The sequence below is a fragment of the Oncorhynchus mykiss genome, chromosome 3 (genome assembly GCF_057628025.1).
Source record: "Oncorhynchus mykiss isolate SJ-2025 chromosome 3, ASM5762802v1, whole genome shotgun sequence".
Taxonomy (NCBI): Eukaryota; Metazoa; Chordata; class Actinopteri; order Salmoniformes; family Salmonidae; genus Oncorhynchus; species Oncorhynchus mykiss.
Genome location: NC_143024.1, coordinates 85,205,480 through 85,227,763, shown reverse-complemented (window position 1 = coordinate 85,227,763; position 22,284 = coordinate 85,205,480). Strand labels below are relative to the sequence as shown.

The following is a 22,284-nucleotide window of genomic DNA, read 5'->3' as shown; positions in this document are numbered from 1 at the left end:
TTAATATTAAAATTTAAGCAACGGTTATGAATGAACGTCCCTAATGACCAGCCTTTATAGGTGATTGATCTACAAGGACTGTCACGACTCCCGCCGAAGTTGGCTCCTCTCCTTGTTCGAGCGGTGCTCGGCGGTCGACGTCACCGGTCCTCTAGCCATCGCCGCTCCACCTTTCATTTTCCATTTGTTTTGTCTTGTTTTTCCGCACACCTGTTTTACATCCCCTCATCACTCTACGTGTATATTATCCTCTGTTCCCCCCCATGTCTGTGTGTGTAATTGTTCGTTACGTGTCATGTGTGACGCTTCATGCTGGTTTTTCGCCGGGTCTTGTTTGGAACCCGTGGTATTGTATGCTGTACATTATTTGTGTGATAAGTGCGCTATTCGCTTTTGCCTTTGTCGGGAGTGGCGTTACGCAGTTGCTTCTGACTGTTTTCCGTCTGCCAAATAAAGTGTGCCTGTTCACTCATCTCTGCTCTCCTGCACCTGACTCCAGTTCACTAGTTGCGCACACTGTTGACAAGGACTGTCACTGGCCACTAAGTCTTGTACATTTCTTAAAGCAAAGGTTCCCCTTTCTAACTTCTGCTAACCCTAACGGCTTAACCTTTTCACCCGAACTGTAATGTTGTTCACTGTAGATAGTTATTGGTAACAAACTAACACAAACTCATGTGTGATGTCTCCCCGCTAATTAGTACCTTTTATTTCCCAGTGCCCCATTTTCTTTTGGAAGACACATGGACTGTAATACATTTATTTACATTTTTATGAAATGTTTTATTTATTCAGGGTGGGTCACCATTGAGACCAGGGTTTCATTTGCCAGGGAGCCCTGTGAACATACCATAAATACAACAAGATTCATCAAAACAAAAACAGAGTTACACATGGAGTAAACAATTAACAAGTCAATAACACAGTAGATAAAAAAGAGTCTATATACATTGTGTGCAAAAGGCATGAGGAGGTAGGCGAATAATTACAATTTAGCAGATTAACACTGGAGTGATAAATGATCAGATGGTCATGTGTAGGTAGAGATACTGGTGTGCAAAAGAGCAGAAAAGTAAATAAATAAAAACAGTATTGGGATGAGGTAGGTAAATTGGGTGGGCTATTTACCGATGGACTATGTACAGCTGCAGCGATCGTTTAGCTGCTCAGATAGCAGATGTTTAAAGTTGGTGAGGGAGATAAAAGTCTCCAACTTCAACGATTTTTGCAATTCGTTCCAGTCACAGGCAGCAGAGAACTGGAAGGAAAGGCGGCCAAATGAGGTGTTGGCTTTAGGGATGATCAGTGAGATACACCTGCTGGAGCGCGTGCTATGGGTGGGTGTTGCCATCGTGACCAGTGAACTGAGATAAGGCGGAGCTTTACCTAGCATGGACTTGTAGATGACCTGGAACCAGTGGGTCTGGCGACGAATATCTAGCGAGGGCCAGCCGACTAGAGCATACATGTCGCAGTGGTGGGTGGTATAAGGTGCTTTAGTAACAAAACGGATGGCACTGTGATGTAATGCATCCAGTTTGCTGAGTAGAGTATTGGAAGCTATTTTGTAGATGACATCGCCGAAGTCGAGGATTGGCAGGATAGTCAGTTTTACTAGGGTAAGTTTGGCGGCGTGAGTGAAGGAGGCTTTGTTGCGAAATAGAAAGCCGATTCTAGATTTGATTTTGGATTGGAGATGTTTGATATGAGTCTGGAAGGAGAGTTTACAGTCTAGCCAGACACCTATATTCTAGGTCGGAACCGTCCAAGGTGGTGATGCTAGTCGGGCGTGCGGGTGCGGGCAACAAACGGTTGAAAAGCATGCATTTGTTTTTACTAGCATTTAAGAGCAGTTGGAGGCCATGGAAGGTGTGTTGTATGGCATTGAAGCTCGTTTGGAGGTTAGTTAGCACAGTGTCCAAGGAAGGGCCAGAAGTATACAGAATGGTGTCGTCTGCGTGGAGGTTTATCAGGGAATCGCCCGCAGCAAGAGCGACATCATTGATATATACAGAGAGAGAAAAGAGTCGGATCGAGAATTGAACCCTGTGGTACCCCCATAGAGACTGCCAGAGGTCCAGACAAGTTGCCAGAAAGTGGTCTCTTTGGGTATGTCTCTATAAGCTATAATCTAGCCACTCAGATTTTTGCCCATTCTTCAAGGCAGAACTGCTCCAGCTCCTTCAAGTTGGATGGGTTCCGCTGGTGTACAGCAATCTTTAAGTCATACCACAGATTCTCAATTGGATTGAGATCTGGGCTTTGACTAGGCCATTCCAAGACATTTAAATGTTTCCCCTTCAACCACTCAAGTGTTACTTTAGCAGTATGCTTAGGGTTATTGTCCTGCTCGAAAGTGAACCTCCACCCCAGTCTCAAATCTCTGGAAGACTGAAACAGGTTTCTCTCAAGAATTTCCCTGTATTTAGCACCATCCATCATTCCTTCAATTCTGACCAGTTTCCCAGTACCTACCAATGGAACCCCCCCCTCATGGTGCTGCCAACACCGTGCTTCACTGTGGGGATGGTGTTCTCGGGGTGATGAGAGGTGTTGGGTTTGCGCCAGACATAGCGTTTTCCTTGATGTCCAAAAGGGGGAGAAAAATCAGATCTGACAAGAGTACCTTCTTTCATATGTTTGGGCGTCTCCCACATGCCTTTTGGCGAAGCGCAAACGTGTTTGCTTATTTTCTTCTTTAAACAATGGCTTTTTTTCTGGCTACTCTTTCGTAAAGCCCAGCTCTGTGGAGTGTACGGCTTAAAGTGGTCCTATGGACAGATACTCCATTCTCCGCTGTGGAACATTGCAGCTCCTTCAGGGTTATCTTTGGTCTCTTTGTTGCCTCTGATTAATACCCTCCTTGCCTGGTCCATGAGTTTTGGTAGGCGGCCCTCTCTTGGCAGGTTTGTTGCGGTGCCATAATCTTTCAATTTTTTTATAATTTTAATGATGCTCTGTGGGATGTTCAAAGTTTCTGATATGTTTTTATAACCCATCCCTGATCTGTACCTCTCCACAACTTTGTCCCTGACCTTTTTGGAGAGCTCCTTGGTCTTCATGGTGCCGCTTGCTTGGTAGTGCCCCTTGCTTAGTGGTGTTGCAGAATCTGGGGCCTTTTAGAACAGGTGTGTGTATATATACTGAAATCATGTGACAGGTCATGTGACACTTAGAAGGCACACAGGTGGAGTTTATTTAACTAATTATTTGACTTCTGAAGATAATTGGTTGCACCAGATCTTATTTAGGGGCTTCATAGCAAATCGGGTGAATACAAGTGCACGCATTTTTAACAAAATAGGAAAAACTCCAAGGGCGATGAATACTTTTGGGCGATGAATACTTTTGCAAGGCACTGTAAAATAGATTTTTCAGTGTGTTTAAAGTTGAGGCGAATTCGTTCAGTTATCAAATGAGGCTGAAAGATATCAGCATATCAGAAACTGACTTTAACTAATCCAGATTAATATCACCCAAAATGTATCTTTCAGATTCACCAAGTTAGATAGCAAGTCAGACAATTGGCGAAGAGCACATGTTGAAAATGTAAGTTGTCTTTTGTAAATCTGACGACACCTTCACCTCTGCCAGATCTATAACCAGCCAGAGACACGTCAGTATCCGGCACAGTCTTCTTTAGCCAAGTTTCAGATATTACCAGAATTTCCACGTTTGTTTGAGAAGCCCAAATTATATATAGGGGCACCAGATGGTATAGGGGCACCAGGTGAGGTAAGTCAAGGAAAAGACAATAAGATACACACACACACACACACACACACACCCCAATACCAATACAGACTGGGGATTTATTTTAATCAAAGTCAAAACATTCAGGTCCACTTAAGGTGAAGACTAACTGTCACCTTTGACCTCTCACCTCTGCAGGCCCTCCTGTTGTCCTCTCTGCTGTGTCCTGGCTTCTGACTGCTGATTGGAGCTGGCCTGGTGTGCGTATAGGTGTGTGAGAGATTGTAAGGAGATGAAGTCCAGTATGCGTCAGTGGCGGAGGCTGCTGTTGGTGGGCATGTTGGCGTGGGCCCTCCTCTTCCTGGCTCTGCTCTCCTACTTCCTGGATACCCCTGTGTACAACGAGCCCCTGACCTCCGCCAGCTCCTCGCTCTCCCAGCACCCCGACACACGGCGCCTGGCCTCCATCCAAGGCGCCTCCCACCAGCAGCACCGCTCCATCATGGGCTCCCAGCCCGAACCCACCTACAACACCTTTACCACAGAATATCCCGACCAAGACCCTAACCATTACCCAGACTCCGAGCCTAGCTCCTCCTCCACCACCCCTGAGCCTGGCCTGGAGCTGAGCTACGGGACCAGCCAAGAGACGGAGGGGGGCAGCCGCCAGCAGCAGGATTACCTGGACGCCCAGACCCTGGCTGCCTGGTCCTCCTCTAGCACGGAGAACGTGGGTTCCCACTCCGACCTAACAGTAACTCGAAACAGTGAGAGACCTGCCTGGACCGCCTCCGCCGGCCGGGGGCCCAACCGAACCACACGCAGGTCCTCACGTGAGGATGAGGAGGGGTTAGAGACGAACAAAAGCCACAAGAGGTGGATCATGGTGGGGGATCATGGGGGGGAGAGGCGAGGAAAAGAAGAGGATGGTTTAGAGGAGGACTACTCCTCCAAGTCTGCCTCACTGGTGCAGCGACTCTGGCGGGGAAAAGTGTCCTCTGGGATGCTGTCCCCGCGACTGCAGCGCGCCAAGCGGGACTACCTGAGTGCCAACAAGCACCACGTATCCTATAAAGGAGGCCGGCGAGCTGCTCAGAGCTCCAGGGAACTACTGTGTGAGCTGAAGGACCAGGCCCGGCTGAGGACGCTGGACGGGTCTGAGCAGCCTTTCTCTTCACTGGGCTGGGCCCACTTGGTACCGCGCTTGACCCTGGAGCAGCTCTACAGACAAGGGGGCCAGAGAGGCTTTAGGAGCTGTGCTGTGGTGACCTCTGCTGGGGCTATTTTGCACTCAGGCCTGGGGAAGGAGATCGGTGAGTGGAGGGTAGAGGGGTCAGGGAGGGGAGGGAAAAGAGGTAGAGGGGAGCAGAGGAGGGGGAGAGAGAAGGGAGGGAAAGAAAGAGATCAAAGGTAGGGTGATGGAGGGATGCTGGTTAAATGGGGAGGCAGGGTGATGGAGGGATGCAGGTTAAATGGGGAGGCATGGTGATGGAGGGATGCAGGTTAAATGGGGAGGCAGGGTGATGGAGGGATGCAGGTTAAATGGGGAGGCAGGGTGATGGAGGGATGCAGGTTAAATGGGGAGGCAGGGTGATGGAGGGATGCAGGTTAAATGGGGAGGCAGGGTGATGGAGGGATGCAGGGTGATGGAGGGATGCAGGTTAAATGGGGAGGCAGGGTGATGGAGGGATGAAGGTTAAATGGGGAAGCAGGGTGATGGAGGGATGCAGGTTAAATGGGGAGGCAGGGTGATGGAGGGATGCAGGTTAAATGGGATTAAGGGCTTAAAGAGAGAACTGGGAAACTTTTATCGGTACAGGAGATTAAAAAACAACAACTCTGTTTTCCCTTTACCCAATAGTTAAATACAGGTTAAATAACATGTTTTAAAATAATACCCTAATGAATAATACCCTATGTGTTGTGACTGTGTTGTGACTGTGTTGTGACTGTGTTGTGACTGTGTTGTGACTGTGTTGTGACTGTGTTGTGACTGTGTTGTGACTGTGCTGTGAATGTGTTGTGACTGTGTGTCAGTGTGAAATACATCATTGATCCTGATCAACTTTCTCGGTGACAACCCTGTCTCTGTGGCAGTCTGTCCGTAGGAGGGGAGAATGATGACTCTTTACGCCGTGACATCCACAGCATTGATTGGAAAGTCAAATTGTCATGTCACTCTATCGACTTCCCCATTCGCCTCTAGCATAGTATTAGTTTATTGTAGCAGAGAGAGACGTTTTGGCTTGGGCTCTATACTGTCTCTCACACACTGAGTAGCAGACATCTGTCACCCTGTAGTAACAATCTCTGTGATTGGCTGAAAGGGCTTTGATGAGTTAGTTTGGAGATCCTCTATAGACTTTTAGAATACTTTGGCCGACTGCATTGCATTATCTGTGTGTGTTTGTGTGTTCTGTTCTCTGTGTTGGAGGCTGTATGGTGCACGGGGAGAGTGTGAACTCAGGGACAGATGGCTCACTTTGGGGGGGAAAAGCAACTGGTAACAAATCAAGTTCGTTCACATCACCCATGTAGATTAGGGATGCAAATTTTGGTACATTTTGCTGCCGACTAACTGACCCTCATTAACCAGTCAACAAACTGTATTATTTTTTCAAAATGTTAAATGACATGACCAACAGAAAATACTATCAGAGATCTGTATATAATGACGAGATTCTTATGTTTCCGCCATTACAATGGAAGCCGGCCCAAGGCGAGAAGGCCCAAAATAAGCCCATAGAAACGCATTGGACTTATTTTGGACAGATTTTGGCGAGAGTGTAACCTCTCGCTTTGCCTTTTCCTCTTTGATACTATGCATGCTTACAAGGACAGGACATTTTTCATTAAGAGCTTAATGGAGACATTCGACAATGGCAATCCTATCGTCTCACAGAGATTATCGTCTCACAGTCAAAAGGCGTTAACCTATTATTGAACATGCAACTCCTGTAATGAAGCAGTAAAGAAAACGTATTTTCAAATATTTTCCCAAATGCAATTCACTGAAAATATCCAGTTCTAAACTGCGGTCCTAATGCGAGCAGTTCCCTATGTGACAGAGATTAAAATATCCAGTTCTAAACTGCGGTCCTAATGCGAGCAGTTCCCTATGTGACAGAGATTAAAATATCCAGTTCTAAACTGCGGTCCTAATGCGAGCAGTTCCCTATGTGACAGAGATTAAAATATCCAGTTCTAAACTGCGGTCCTAATGCGAGCAGTTCCCTATGTGACAGAGATTAAAATATCCAGTTCTAAACTGCGGTCCTAATGCGAGCAGTTCCCTATGTGACAGAGATTAAAATATCCAGTTCTAAACTGCGGTCCTAATGCGAGCAGTTCCCTATGTGACAGAGATTAAAATATCCAGTTCTAAACTGCGGTCCTAATGCGAGCAGTTCCCTATGTGACAGAGATTAAAATATCCAGTTCTAAACTGCGGTCCTAATGCGAGCAGTTCCCTATGTGACAGAGATTAAAATATCCAGTTCTAAACTGCGGTCCTAATGCGAGCAGTTCCCTATGTGACAGAGATTAAAATATCCAGTTCTAAACTGCGGTCCTAATGCGAGCAGTTCCCTATGTGACAGAGATTAAAATATCAGTTCGAAATTTAGAAAGAGGGGGAATCTAATAGACCCCTTTCTGTGTTTGCAAACATTGCCGCAAGAGGACAATACACTCATGTTGATGGCAGAACTCGGGGGAGTTCTTATACAGTGCATTTGTAAAGTATTCAGAACCCTTTACTTTTCCCACATTTTGTTACACTACAACCTTATTATAAAATGGATTAAATAAACATTTTTCCTCATCAATCTACACACAATACTCCATAATGACAAAGGGAAAACAGTTTTTTTTGACATTTTTGAAAATATATATATATATATTTTTTAAATACCTTATTTACATACGTATTAAAACCCGTTGCTATGGGATTTGAAATTGAGCTCAGGTGCATCCTGCGTCCATTGATCATTCTTGAGATAATTCTAAAACTTGATTGGAGTCCACAAAAACCAAGCCATGTGATCAAAGGAATTGTCCTTCAGGATTGTATCGAGGCACAGATCTGGGGAAGGGTAAGGAACAATGTCTGCAGCATTGAAGGTCCCAAAGAACACAGTGAGTTCCATCATTCTTCAATGCAAGAAGTTTGGAATCACCTAGACTCTTCTTAGAGCTGGCAGAACTGAGCAATCGGGGGAGAAGGGCTTTGGTCAGGGACGTGACCAAGAACCCAATGGTCACTCTGACAGAGTCCAGAGTTCCTTTGTGGAGATGGGAGAACCTTCCAGAAGGACAACCATTTCTGCAGCACTCCACCAATCAGGCCTTTATGGTAGAGTGGCCAGACGGAAGCCACTCCTCAGTTATATTGTTTTGGCTGGGGGCAATATTGAGGAGCTTGGATGAATAAGGTGCCCAGATTTAAACTGTCTGCTTCTCAGGCCCAGTTCCTAATATATGCATATTATTAGTAGATTTGGATAGAAAACACTAGTTTCTAAAACTATTTGAATGATGTCTGTGAGTATAACATAACTCATATGGCAGGCAAAAACCTGAGAAGAAATATAACCAGGAAGTGGGAAATCTGAGGTTTGTAGTTTTCCAACTCATTCCCTATCGAATGCACAGTGTCTATGGGGTCAAATTGCGCTTCCTAAGGCTTCCACTAGATGTCAACAGTCTTTATAACCGTGTTTGATGCTTCTACTGTGAAGTGGGGGCGAATGAGAGAGGAATGAGTCAGAGGTCTGCCAGAGAGGCATGAGCTGACCACGCGCATTCACGTGATAGGTAGCTTGAGTTCCATTGCATTTCTGAAGACAAAGGAATTCTCCGGTTGGAACATCATTGAAGATTTATATTAAAAACATCCTAAAGATTGATTCTATACTTCATTTGACATGTTTCTATGGACTGTAACGGAACCTTTTGACTTTTCGTCTGCTCCTAGTGATTGCGCGTCATGAATTTGGATTACTGGGCTAAATGCGCGAACAAAAGGGAGGTATTTGGACATAAATGATGGACATTATTGAACAAAACAAACATTTATTGTGGAACTGGGATTCCTGGTAGTGCATTCTGATGAAGATCATCAAAGGTAAGTGAATATTTATAATGCTATTTCCGACTTCTGTTGACTGGTCTCTGAGCGCTGTACTCAGATTATAGCATGGTGTGCTTTATCGGTAAAGCTTTTTTGAAATCTGACACAGCGGTTGCATTAAGGAGAAGTGTATCTATAATTCCATGCATAATAGTTGTATCTTTTATCAATGTTTATTATGAGTATTTCTGTAAATTTACGTGGCTCTCTGCAAAATCACCGGATGTTTTGGAACTACTGAACGTAACGCGCCTATGTATACTGAGATGTTTTATATAAATATGAACTTTATTGAACAAAACATACATGTATTGTGTAACATGAAGTCCTATGAGTGTCATCTGATGAAGATCATCAAAGGTTAGTGATTCATTTCTCTCTATTTCTGCTTTTTGTGACTCCTCTCTTTGGCTGGAAAAATTTGTGTTTTTCTGTGACTTGGCTCTGACCGAACATAATAGTTTGGTTTGCTTTTGTCGTAAAGCCTTTTTTAAATCGGGCACTGTGGTGCGATTACCAAGAAGTGTATCTTTAAAATGGTGTAAAATACTTGTATGTTTGAGGAATTATAATTATGGGATTTCTGTTGTTTTGAATTTGGCGTCCTGCACTTTCACTGGCTGTTGTTATATAGATCACGTTAGCGGGATCTCAGCCCAAAGAGGTTAAAGGCACATGACAGCCCATTTGGAGTTTGCCAAAAGGCACCTAAAGGACTCTGACCATGAGAAACCAGATTCTCTGGTCTGATGAAACCAAGATTGAACTCTTTGGCCTGAATGCCAAGCGTCACATCTGGAGGAAACACCATCCCTACAGTGAAGCATGGTAGTGGCAGCATCATGCTGTAGGGAGGTTTTTTAGCAGCAGGGAGACTTGTCAGGATCGAGGCAAAGATAAATGGAGCAAAGTACAGAGAGATCCTTGATGAAAGCCTGCTCCAGAGGGCTCAGGACCTCAGACTGGGGTGAAGGTTCACCTTCCAACAGGACAACAACCCGAAGCACACAGCCAAGACAATGCAGGAGTGGCTTCTGGACACTGGTCTCTGAATGTCCTTGAGTGGCCCAGCCAAAGCCCGGACTTGAACCTAATCGAACATCTCTTGAGAAACCTGAAAATATCTGTGCAGCGACAATCCCCATCCAACCTGACAGAGTTTGAGAAGATCTGCAATGAATAATGGGAGAAAGTACCCAAATGCAGGTGTGCCAAGTTTGTAGCGTCACACCCAAGAAGGCTTGAGGCTGTAATCGCTGCCAAAGTTGCTTCATGCTTTGCCATTATGGGGTATTGTGTGTAGATTGATGAGAACGGAATACTTTCCAAATGTACCGTAGAACACCAGCAAACACAGCCTCTATTTGCATTTCACACTACTTTTGGATTATAATTGGATTTTAAGGCTCGTATGAATGTCCTGCTTAATATAATGTTTGTGTCATCATCGCAAATCAACTGCACTTAAACTTGAACCAGTAAAATGGCTCTTAGGCTGTAGCAAAAGCTAGCCAATGTTAATGAGCGTTAGCATTCTAGCTAACAACTGCTGCATCCAAAATAGTTATTTTTCCAAGATCACAACCAAATATAATCTTAGTGACTGTTCAAGAAAGAATCAAAACATCATTGTAAGCATATGAGTACCCCAAAAAAGTTATTTTGTTTAGAAGTAATAAAAACGTAAATCTATGTTGAATGGGCACAGATGGCGATGGCTTTCTTACTGCCGCCAAGAGTCGCGTGTATACAGTGCCTTGCGAAAATATTCGGCCCCCTTGAACTTTGCGACCTTTTGCCACATTTCAGGCTTCAAACATAAAGATATAAAACTGTATTTTTTTGTGAAGAATCAACAACAAGTGGGACACAATCATGAAGTGGAACGACATTTATTGGATATTTCAAACTTTTTTAACAAATCAAAAACTGAAAAATTGGGCGTGCAAAATTATTCAGCCCCCTTAAGTTAATACTTTGTAGCGCCACCTTTTGCTGCGATTACAGCTGTAAGTCGCTTGGGGTATGTCTCTATCAGTTTTGCACATCGAGAGACTGACATTTTTTCCCATTCCTCCTTGCAAAACAGCTCGAGCTCAGTGAGGTTGGATGGAGAGCATTTGTGAACAGCAGTTTTCAGTTCTTTCCACAGATTCTCGATTGGATTCAGGTCTGGACTTTGACTTGGCCATTCTAACACCTGGATATGTTTATTTTTGAACTATTCCATTGTAGATTTTGCTTTATGTTTTGGATCATTGTCTTGTTGGAAGACAAATCTCCGTCCCAGTCTCAGGTCTTTTGCAGACTCCGTCAGGTTTTCTTCCAGAATGGTCCTGTATTTGGCTCCATCCATCTTCCCATCAATTTTAACCATCTTCCCTGTCCCTGCTGAAGAAAAGCAGGCCCAAACCATGATGCTGCCACCACCATGTTTGACAGTGGGGATGGTGTGTTCAGCTGTGTTGCTTTTACGCCAAACATAACGTTTTGCATTGTTGCCAAAAAGTTCAATTTTGGTTTCATCTGACCATCTCACCACATGTTTGGTGTGTCTCCCAGGTGGCTTGTGGCAAACTTTAAACAACACTTTTTATGGATATCTTTAAGAAATGGCTTTCTTCTTGCCACTCTTCCATAAAGGCCAGATTTGTGCAATATACGACTGATTGTTGTCCTATGGACAGAGTCTCCCACCTCAGCTGTAGATCTCTGCAGTTCATCCAGAGTGATCATGGGCCTCTTGGCTGCATCTCTGATCAGTCTTCTCCTTGTATGAGCTGAAAGTTTAGAGGGACGGCCAGGTCTTGGTAGATTTGCAGTGGTCTGATACTCCTTCCATTTCAATATTATCGCTTGCACAGTGCTCCTTGGGATGTTTAAAGCTTGGGAAATCTTTTTGTATCCAAATCCGGCTTTAAACTTCTTCACAACAGTATCTCGGACCTGCCTGGTGTGTTCCTTGTTCTTCATGATGCTCTCTGCACTTTTAACGGACCTCTGAGACTATCACAGTGCAGGTGCATTTATACGGAGACTTGATTACACACAAGTGGATTGTATTTATCATCATTAGTCATTTAGGTCAACATTGGATCATTCAGAGATCCTCACTGAACTTCTGGAGAGAGTTTGCTGCACTGAAAGTAAAGGGGCTGAATAATTTTGCACGTCCAATTTTTCAGTTTTTGATTTGTTAAAAAAGTTTGAAATATCCAATAAATGTTGTTCCACTTCATGATTGTGTCCCACTTGTTGTTGATTCTTCACAAAAAAATACAGTTTTATATCTTTATGTTTGAAGCCTGAAATGTGGCAAAAGGTCGCAAAGTTCAAGGGGGCCGAAAACTTTCGCAAGGCACTGTATGTGCGTTACGTCAGGGGTTCGTGCACTGGAAAAGGGTTTATAGCGACTACTAAGATGGGTTGCTATTATGACTAGGATTTTGCCTTTGGCTTCTGGACAACGAAAGAGAATTTGATATAAAAATCAATAGAACAGGAGAGAAATGCTGGTCTATGGCACAAGGAAGTTTTTATAAAATCATGGCCTCCACGTTTCTATGGATGGATTTTCGCAAGGCTACTTTGAAGCAAGGTAAGACATGACTCATTATTTGAAGTAAAGTAAATCGTTCAAGTTTCAAACACTTTACGAGTTGAGATTGAGAAATAAAAATAGCTCCTTTTTGATCGGGGCCACAAGTTTTTTACACTCGATTTGAATTTTGAATTGTTACTTGTTGCATAATTACTGGGCATACAAAAGCAGAGTTCACTCAAGTAGCCTACAGGCTTTTTGAGGAGCTATTCTAGCGCTGTCTGACAGGGGGTAGGCTATCTGCTCCTCAAACTAGGCTCTGTATTCTGTGCGCTTGATAAATAAAATGCACGACGACTAACGAAAATGCACACGCTCCAATTTTATTCCACAAAATTATGCAAATGAACTTATAGACTGATAAGCATGGCCGGTCAAACAAATTTTCTGGCGGCTAACCGATTTAACATCCATAATGTAGATTTATACACTTCATGACCAAAAGTATGTGGACAACTGTTTGTCGAACATCACATTCCAAAATCATGGGCTTTAATATGGAGTTGGTCCCCCCTTTGCTGCTATAACATCCTCCACTCTACTGGGAAGGCTTTCCACTAGATGTTGGAACATTGCTGCAGGGACTGACTTCCATTCAGCCACAAGAGCATTTGTGAGTTCGGGCACTGATGTTGGGCGATTAGGCCTGGCTCGCAGTCGGTGTTCCAATTCATCCCAAAGGTGATCGATGGGGTTGAAGTCAGGGCTCTGTGCAGGCCAGATGGTGAAGCGTAATTCATCTCTCCAGAGAATGTGTTTCCACTGCTCCAGAGTCCAATGGCAGGGAACTTGACACCACTCCATCCGACACTTAAAATCTAATTTTATTAGTCACATACGCCCGAATACAACAGGTGTAGACCTTACAATGAAATGCTTACTTACAAGCCCCTAACCAACAATGTAGTTTAAAAAAATATGAATAAGAAATAAAAGTAACAAGTAGTTAAAGAGCAACAGCAAAATAACAATAGCAAGACTACATACAGAGGGTACCAGTAGAGAGTACCAGTAGAGAGAGAACGTGCAGGGGCACCGGTTAGTCGAGGTAATTGAGGTAATATGTACATGTAGGTAGAGTTATTAAAGTGACTATGCATAGATAATAACAGAGAGTAGTAGCGGTGTAAAAGAGAGGGTGGGGTGAGGGGGCAATGCAAATAGTCTGTGTAGCCATGGCATTGCGCATGGTGATCTTGGGCTTGTGTGCAGCTGTTCAGCCATGGAAACCCATTTCATGGTCGGTTGGTTGGTGAAACCGGACTCTGGTGACTGTGTTTTTGTGTGTGTTTGTGGTTATCAGTAACCATTGGATGGTCTTATCTCTGCATTGTCTGTCATAGCAAGAATACATGTACTGTATGTGTATATATAGTGTATGTGTATATATAGTGTATGTGTATATATAGTGTATGTGTATATATAGTGTATGTGTATATATAGTGTATGTGTATATATAGTGTATGTGTATATATAGTGTATGTGTATATATAGTGTATGTGTATATATAGTGTATGTGTATATATAGTGTATGTGTATATATAGTGTATGTGTATATATAGTGTATGTGTATATATAGTGTATGTGTATATATAGTGTATGTGTATATATAGTGTATGTGTATATATAGTGTATGTGTATATATAGTGTATGTGTATATATAGTGTATGTGTATATATAGTGTATGTGTATATATAGTGTATGTGTATATATAGTGTATGTGTATATATAGTGTATGTGTATATATAGTGTATGTGTATATATAGTGTATGTGTATATATAGTGTATGTGTATATATAGTGTATGTGTATATATAGTGTATGTGTATATATAGTGTATGTGTATATATAGTGTATGTGTACACTTCAAATGAGTGGATTCGGCTATTTCAGCCACACCCGTTGCTGACAGGTGTATAAAATCGAGCACACAGCCATGCAATCTCCATAGACAAACATTGGCAGTGGAATGGTCTTACTAAAGAGCTCAGTGGCACCGTCATAGGATTCCACCTTTCCAACAAGTCAGTTTGTCAAATGTCTACCCTACTAGAGCTGCCCCCGCCAACTGTAAGTGCTGTTATTGTGAAGTGGAAGCATCTAGAAGCAACAACGGCCACTCACCAACCGACCGACCAAACAACCGACTGAACGGCCTAGGGGGAACTCCTGCATGATAAAGGCCTTTGTGATGAGCCACATAATAAACTCATTCAGTATTGAACCTCTGTGAGGTTAGAAGAGACAAATCTAGTTTAATTAACTGTATAGATTGGCGAACAGGAAATAAAACCACATTGATCACACTTAGTTACGCCAAATTGAGAGCTTAAGGTAAGATAAGGTTCTATCTGCTAAAAGAAAATTCTGAGATAGTTGACTTTAAAGTTCAGAACCCTCATTGGTTTGAACTTAACAACATGAATTAGGGTATTTATAATACTATTTAGGTAGAGAACACTGAACGGAATAAGGCTATGTCAATAACTACATTTTGACCAAAATCTAGATAGAACCGTATAGTCCCAGTAGGTGTTTCTGAACTCCTGAGGTGGAAATGCCTTCCTGTCTTCCCATCCTTTCCTTCCCGTGTGTGTGTGTGAGTGTGTGAGTGAGTGAGTGAGTGAGTGAGATTATAGTCCGTAAAGTGAGAGGTCTTTTGAATCTATTGTCATCTGTACTGTTTTGCTGCCACCATGTTGTGAATTGACTGAATAACACCCTCAACGGCCTTTTATGTTCAAGTCCCCTCACCACTCTCTCCCTCCACATCTTTCCACCTCCACCCCCTATCACACACCGTCCTTCTGAATTCCAAATAGACCCCCATTCCTTGGCTATCACTTACCTTAGTCACTATTAGAGCCATGACCATGTGGCTTGTACATGGCTGTTCATTTGAAATCTAAGAAGGCCCTTTTGAGATGAAGACTGTGTATGCAGTAACATTACTCTATCAGAAATGGTCCTGTCCATCGGCCGTACGAGCTAGAGGCATGAAGAGCAAAACCTACTCTTTGAATGTCAGTGAGAACTTGGAGTCTGTCCACAGGGGTTAAGCTAAGTGTTGATCTACTGAATGCCAATAGCTTCCACGTTGTTTACTGGTGTCATTGAGGAAGTGGAGGATAGCTTTGCTGTGGAAGCCCATCCTTTGAAGTGTCAGCTCAACCATACATGATCGTTCATCCTAGTGTCATGTAGCCCTGCTGAAGTCACAATGGACTGCTCGACCAGCGGAGAGAGACTGATTAAGAGTGGCTGAGTTTAGCCATGACCATCAATCATAACTGTGTGTGTGTGTGCGTGCGTGCGTGGAGGCCTATGTGTGTATCTGTGTACGTTCATGTGTGTGCAGGCCAGTAGGACACACTCCCTGTCTCTATGCTGTGTACTAGCCTGTTGATAGCCTCTAGGCTAGACTAGGTTCAGTCTGAAAATGTTGTTTCCTGGTGGTGATTGATGATGGGTCATACTGGAAGAGCAGACCAGTGCCTGTCAAAGTCCCTTCAGTTACACACGTTGACCACAAGGCTGCGCTCTTTCTGTGTCTATGAGTAGTGACACTGTCATGTACAAAGAACAGAGCTGAATCCTGCACCAGATCGTTCATGTACCGGATTGTTCATGTCAAATGGCTATTCACGCTTACCAGTCATTCAGCTCAAGTGTTTTGACTATGGCTGAAAGCAGAGGGCTTTTTCTGTCTCTATGGATGGAGGGAGGGAGGTCAATTCTTTCAGGCCAGGGAGACTTGCTAGTGAAGTGCTTCAGCTCAACTGCAGTGTCTCAGGAGGTAAATAAGATGCAGGTACTCATGCTCTCTCTCTCTCACGCTCTCTTTCTCTCTATGTTGGGCTCTTTGTGGATATAACCCTCTTTGTCTGTTTCAGCCGTAGGTTAACGTGTGTGTGTGTGTGAATCCTGTTTGTTCTATTTCCCCTGAGCCACCACCTTAACCTGCTAAATCATAGTATTTGACAAGAGTAAACCGTCTGGACCAGCTAAATCAAAGTATTGGACCAGAGTGAACAGTCTGGACCAGCTAAATCATAGTATTTGACCAGAGTAAACAGTCTGGACCAGCTAAATCATAGTATTTGACCAGAGTAAACAGTCTGGACCAGCTAAATCATAGTATTTGACAAGAGTCAACCGTCTGGACCAGCTAAATCATAGTATTTGACCAGAGTAAACAGAAGACAGACTGTTGGATGCCATCTAGGAGCTGGTCCTTTATGAGCACTTGATTAATTGGCCTTCCATATTTCTCTTTGACTTAGTTAATGACACTTGATTGTCTAAATTGAATGATGCTTGATTTTCCTAGCTGAGTGGCATTTGATTTTCCTAGCTGAGTGGCATTTGATTTTCCTAGCTGAGTGGCATTTCATTTTCATAGCTGAGTGGCATTTCATTTTAGCTGAGTGGCATTTCATTTTCTTAGCTGAGTGGCATTTCATTTTCTTAGCTGAGTGGCATTTCATTTTCTTAGCTGAGTGGCATTTGATTTTCCTAGCTGAGTGGCATTTCATTTTCTTAGCTGAGTGGCATTTCATTTTCTTAGCTGAGTGGCATTTCATTTTCTTAGCTGAGTGGCATTTCATTTTCTTGACTGAGTGGCATTTCATTTTCTTAGCTGAGTGGCATTTCATTTTCTTAGCTGAGTGGCATTTCATTTTCTTGACAGAGTGGCATTTCATTTTCTTAGCTGAGTGGCATTTCATTTTCTTGACTGAGTGGCATTTCATTTTCTTGACTGAGTGGCATTTCATTTTCTTGACTGAGTGGCATTTCATTTTCTTGACTGAGTGGCATTTCATTTTCTTGACTGAGTGGCATTTCATTTTCTTGACTGAGTGGCATTTCATTTTCTTGACTGAGTGGCATTTCATTTTCTTGACTGAGTGGCATTTCATTTTCTTGACTGAGTGGCATTTCATTTTCTTGACTGAGTGGCATTTCATTTTCTTGACTGAGTGGCATTTCATTTTCTTGACTGAGTGGCATTTCATTTTCTTGACTGAGTGGCATTTCATTTTCTTGACTGAGTGGCATTTCATTTTCTTGACTGAGTGGCATTTGATTTTCTTTGTTCAGTGACATTAAATTGACTTATGTTGTCTTTGCCTTACCCCCAGATTCCCATGATGCAGTTCTGCGGTTCAACACAGCACCTACAGAGGGCTATGAGAGGGACGTGGGGAACAAGACCACCATCCGCATCATTAACTCGCAGGTGTGTGTGTGTGTGTGTCAGTCAGGGATGAAGGAAGGATTTTTCACATGGGGTGCTTATTATAAAATGATTTAAGCCCAATTGATATTTTTCGTTATAATTTCTGACATTTGGTAGGGTATTTGTCAACTCGTCTATAATAAGATACATGAAACTTCTCTTCGGTCATAACTTCTTGCTCTAGAAGACTAAATAAAGCGCTGCTCACCAGAATGTCAGAAATCGTCCAGTTTACTCTTTCATTTCTGCTTCTCTCGTGCAACGAGGATGTTTAGGGGCCGGGGAGAAAACATACCATTCTTCCCATTTACAAATGACAGCAGTTTGACCGGTTGTAAAGAAATGAAACACTGTGAAAACGATCAAACATATTTCTGATGAGATTTCAGTTCGACTTGGATGCATTTATGTGTTTGAATTACTGTCAGTTTTATGTGATTGAGTTCCTAACCGCACATTCCCATTCTCTCAAGAGATGCTGAAAGAAAGAAATCCAATTTCTTCTCTCCTGTTCCAGAGACAAAATTACCATTTGTTGTAGCTACTATTTTACTACAAGAAATACATAGTTATGCAGGAGTTAATATTATATTACTCTATATGTTAGGGGTTATAGACCTACAGTTAATATTATATTATATGTTAGAGGTTATAGACCTACAGTTAATATTATATTACTCTATATGTTAGAGGTTATAGACCTACAGTTAATATTATATTACTCTATATGTTAGAGGTTATAGACCTACAGTTAATATTATATTATATGTTAGGGGTTATAGACCTACAGTTAATATTATATTACTCTACAGGTTAGAGGTTATAGACCTACAGTTAATATTATATTATATGTTAGAGGTTATAGACCTACAGTTAATATTATATTATATGTTAGAGGTTATAGACCTACAGTTAATATTATATTATATGTTAGGGGTTATAGACCTACAGTTAATATTATATTACTCTACAGGTTAGAGGTTATAGACCTACAGTTAATATTATATTACTCTATATGTTAGAGGTTATAGACCTACAGTTAATATTATATTACTCTACAGGTTAGAGGTTATAGACCTACAGTTAATATTATATTACTCTACAGGTTAGAGGTTATAGACCTACAGTTAATATTATATTACTCTATATGTTAGAGGTTATAGACCTACAGTTAATATTATATTATATGTTAGGGGTTATAGACCTACAGTTAATATTATATTACTCTACAGGTTAGAGGTTATAGACCTACAGTTAATATTATATAACTCTACAGGTTAGAGGTTATAGACCTACAGTTAATATTATATTACTCTACAGGTTAGAGGTTATAGACCTACAGTTAATATTATATTACTCTACAGGTTAGAGGTTATAGACCTACAGTTAATATTATATAACTCTATATGTTAGAGGTTATAGACCTACAGTTAATATTATATTATATGTTAGAGGTTATAGACCTACAGTTAATATTATATTACTCTATATGTTAGGGGTTATAGACCTACAGTTAATATTATATTATATGTTAGGGGTTATAGACCTACAGTTAATATTATATTACTCTATATGTTAGAGGTTATAGACCTACAGTTAATATTATATTACTCTATATGTTAGAGGTTATAGACCTACAGTTAATGTTATATTACTCTATATGTTAGAGGTTATAGACCTACAGTTAATATTATATTATATGTTAGGGGTTATAGACCTACAGTTAATATTATATTATATGTTAGGGGTTATAGACCTACAGTTAATATTATATTACTCTACAGGTTAGAGGTTATAGACCTACAGTTAATGTTATATTACTCTATATGTTAGAGGTTATAGACCTACAGTTAATATTATATTATATGTTAGGGGTTATAGACCTACAGTTAATATTATATTATATGTTAGGGGTTATAGACCTACAGTTAATATTATATTACTCTACAGGTTAGAGGTTATAGACCTACAGTTAATATTATATTATATGTTAGAGGTTATAGACCTACAGTTAATATTATATTACTCTATATGTTAGAGGTTATAGACCTACAGTTAATATTATATTACTCTATATGTTAGAGGTTATAGACCTACAGTTAATATTATATTATATGTTAGGGGTTATAGACCTACAGTTAATATTATATTACTCTACAGGTTAGAGGTTATAGACCTACAGTTAATATTATATTACTCTACAGGTTAGAGGTTATAGACCTACAGTTAATATTATATTACTCTATATGTTAGAGGTTATAGACCTACAGTTAATATTATATTATATGTTAGAGGTTATAGACCTACAGTTAATATTATATTACTCTATATGTTAGAGGTTATAGACCTACAGTTAATATTATATTATATGTTAGAGGTTATAGACCTACAGTTAATATTATATTACTCTATATGTTAGGGGTTATAGACCTACAGTTAATATTATATTACTCTACATGTTAGAGGTTATAGACCTACAGTTAATATTATATTACTCTACAGGTTAGAGGTTATAGACCTACAGTTAATATTATATAACTCTACATGTTAGAGGTTATAGACCTACAGTTAATATTATATTACTCTATATGTTAGAGGTTATAGACCTACAGTTAATATTATATAACTCTACATGTTAGAGGTTATAGACCTACAGTTAATATTATATTACTCTATATGTTAGAGGTTATAGACCTACAGTTAATATTATATAACTCTACATGTTAGAGGTTATAGACCTACAGTTAATATTATATTACTCTATATGTTAGAGGTTATAGACCTACAGTTAATATTATATTACTCTACAGGTTAGGGGTTATAGACCTACAGTTAATATTATATTACTCTATATGTTAGGGGTTATAGACCTACAGTTAATATTATATTACTCTATATGTTAGGGGTTATAGACCTACAGTTAATATTATATTATATGTTAGGGGTTATAGACCTACAGTTAATATTATATTACTCTATATGTTAGAGGTTATAGACCTACAGTTAATATTATATAACTCTACAGGTTAGAGGTTATAGACCTACAGTTAATATTATATTACTCTACAGGTTAGAGGTTATAGACCTACAGTTAATATTATATTACTCTACATGTTAGAGGTTATAGACCTACAGTTAATATTATATTACTCTATATGTTAGAGGTTATAGACCTACAGTTAATATTATATTACTCTATATGTTAGAGGTTATAGACCTACAGTTAATATTATATTATATGTTAGAGGTTATAGACCTACAGTTAATATTATATTATATGTTAGAGGTTATAGACCTACAGTTAATATTATATTATATGTTAGGGGTTATAGACCTACAGTTAATATTATATTACTCTACAGGTTAGAGGTTATAGACCTACAGTTAATATTATATTACTCTACAGGTTAGAGGTTATAGACCTATAGTTAATATTATATTACTCTATATGTTAGAGGTTATAGACCTACAGTTAATATTATATTACTCTATATGTTAGGGGTTATAGACCTACAGTTAATATTATATTACTCTACAGGTTAGAGGTTATAGACCTACAGTTAATATTATATTACTCTATATGTTAGAGGTTATAGACCTACAGTTAATATTATATTACTCTATATGTTAGGGGTTATAGACCTACAGTTAATATTATATTACTCTACAGGTTAGAGGTTATAGACCTACAGTTAATATTATATTATATGTTAGAGGTTATAGACCTACAGTTAATATTATATTACTCTATATGTTAGAGGTTATAGACCTACAGTTAATATTATATTACTCTATATGTTAGAGGTTATAGACCTACAGTTAATATTATATTACTCTATATGTTAGAGGTTATAGACCTACAGTTAATATTATATTATATGTTAGAGGTTATAGACCTACAGTTAATATTATATTACTCTACAGGTTAGAGGTTATAGACCTACAGTTAATATTATATTACTCTATATGTTAGAGGTTATAGACCTACAGTTAATATTATATTACTCTACATGTTAGAGGTTATAGACCTACAGTTAATATTATATTACTCTACAGGTTAGAGGTTATAGACCTACAGTTAATATTATATTACTCTACAGGTTAGAGGTTATAGACCTACAGTTAATATTATATTACTCTACAGGTTAGAGGTTATAGACCTACAGTTAATATTATATTATATGTTAGAGGTTATAGACCTACAGTTAATATTATATTATATGTTAGGGGTTATAGACCTACAGTTAATATTATATTACTCTATATGTTAGAGGTTATAGACCTACAGTTAATATTATATTACTCTATATGTTAGGGGTTATAGACCTACAGTTAATATTATATTATATGTTAGGGGTTATAGACCTACAGTTAATATTATATTACTCTATATGTTAGGGGTTATAGACCTACAGTTAATATTATATTATATGTTAGAGGTTATAGACCTACAGTTAATATTATATTACTCTATATGTTAGAGGTTATAGACCTACAGTTAATATTATATTACTCTATATGTTAGGGGTTATAGACCTACAGTTAATATTATATTATATGTTAGAGGTTATAGACCTACAGTTAATATTATATTACTCTATATGTTAGGGGTTATAGACCT

The 22,284-nt window shown here is 40.1% G+C and overlaps 1 protein-coding gene across 1 annotated transcript in view; it reads left to right on the top strand.

The window, feature by feature from the left end:
* Positions 1-22,284, top strand: part of LOC110520551 (beta-galactoside alpha-2,6-sialyltransferase 2) — a 129,418-nt gene that overhangs the window by 37,938 nt on the left and 69,196 nt on the right. Inside the window, exons 2-3 of the mRNA XM_036975116.2 lie at positions 3,892-5,006; positions 17,566-17,663. Coding sequence (XP_036831011.1) covers positions 3,986-5,006; positions 17,566-17,663 — 1,119 coding nt within the window. The 5' untranslated portion in view covers positions 3,892-3,985. The remainder of the gene's footprint in view (positions 1-3,891; positions 5,007-17,565; positions 17,664-22,284) is intronic.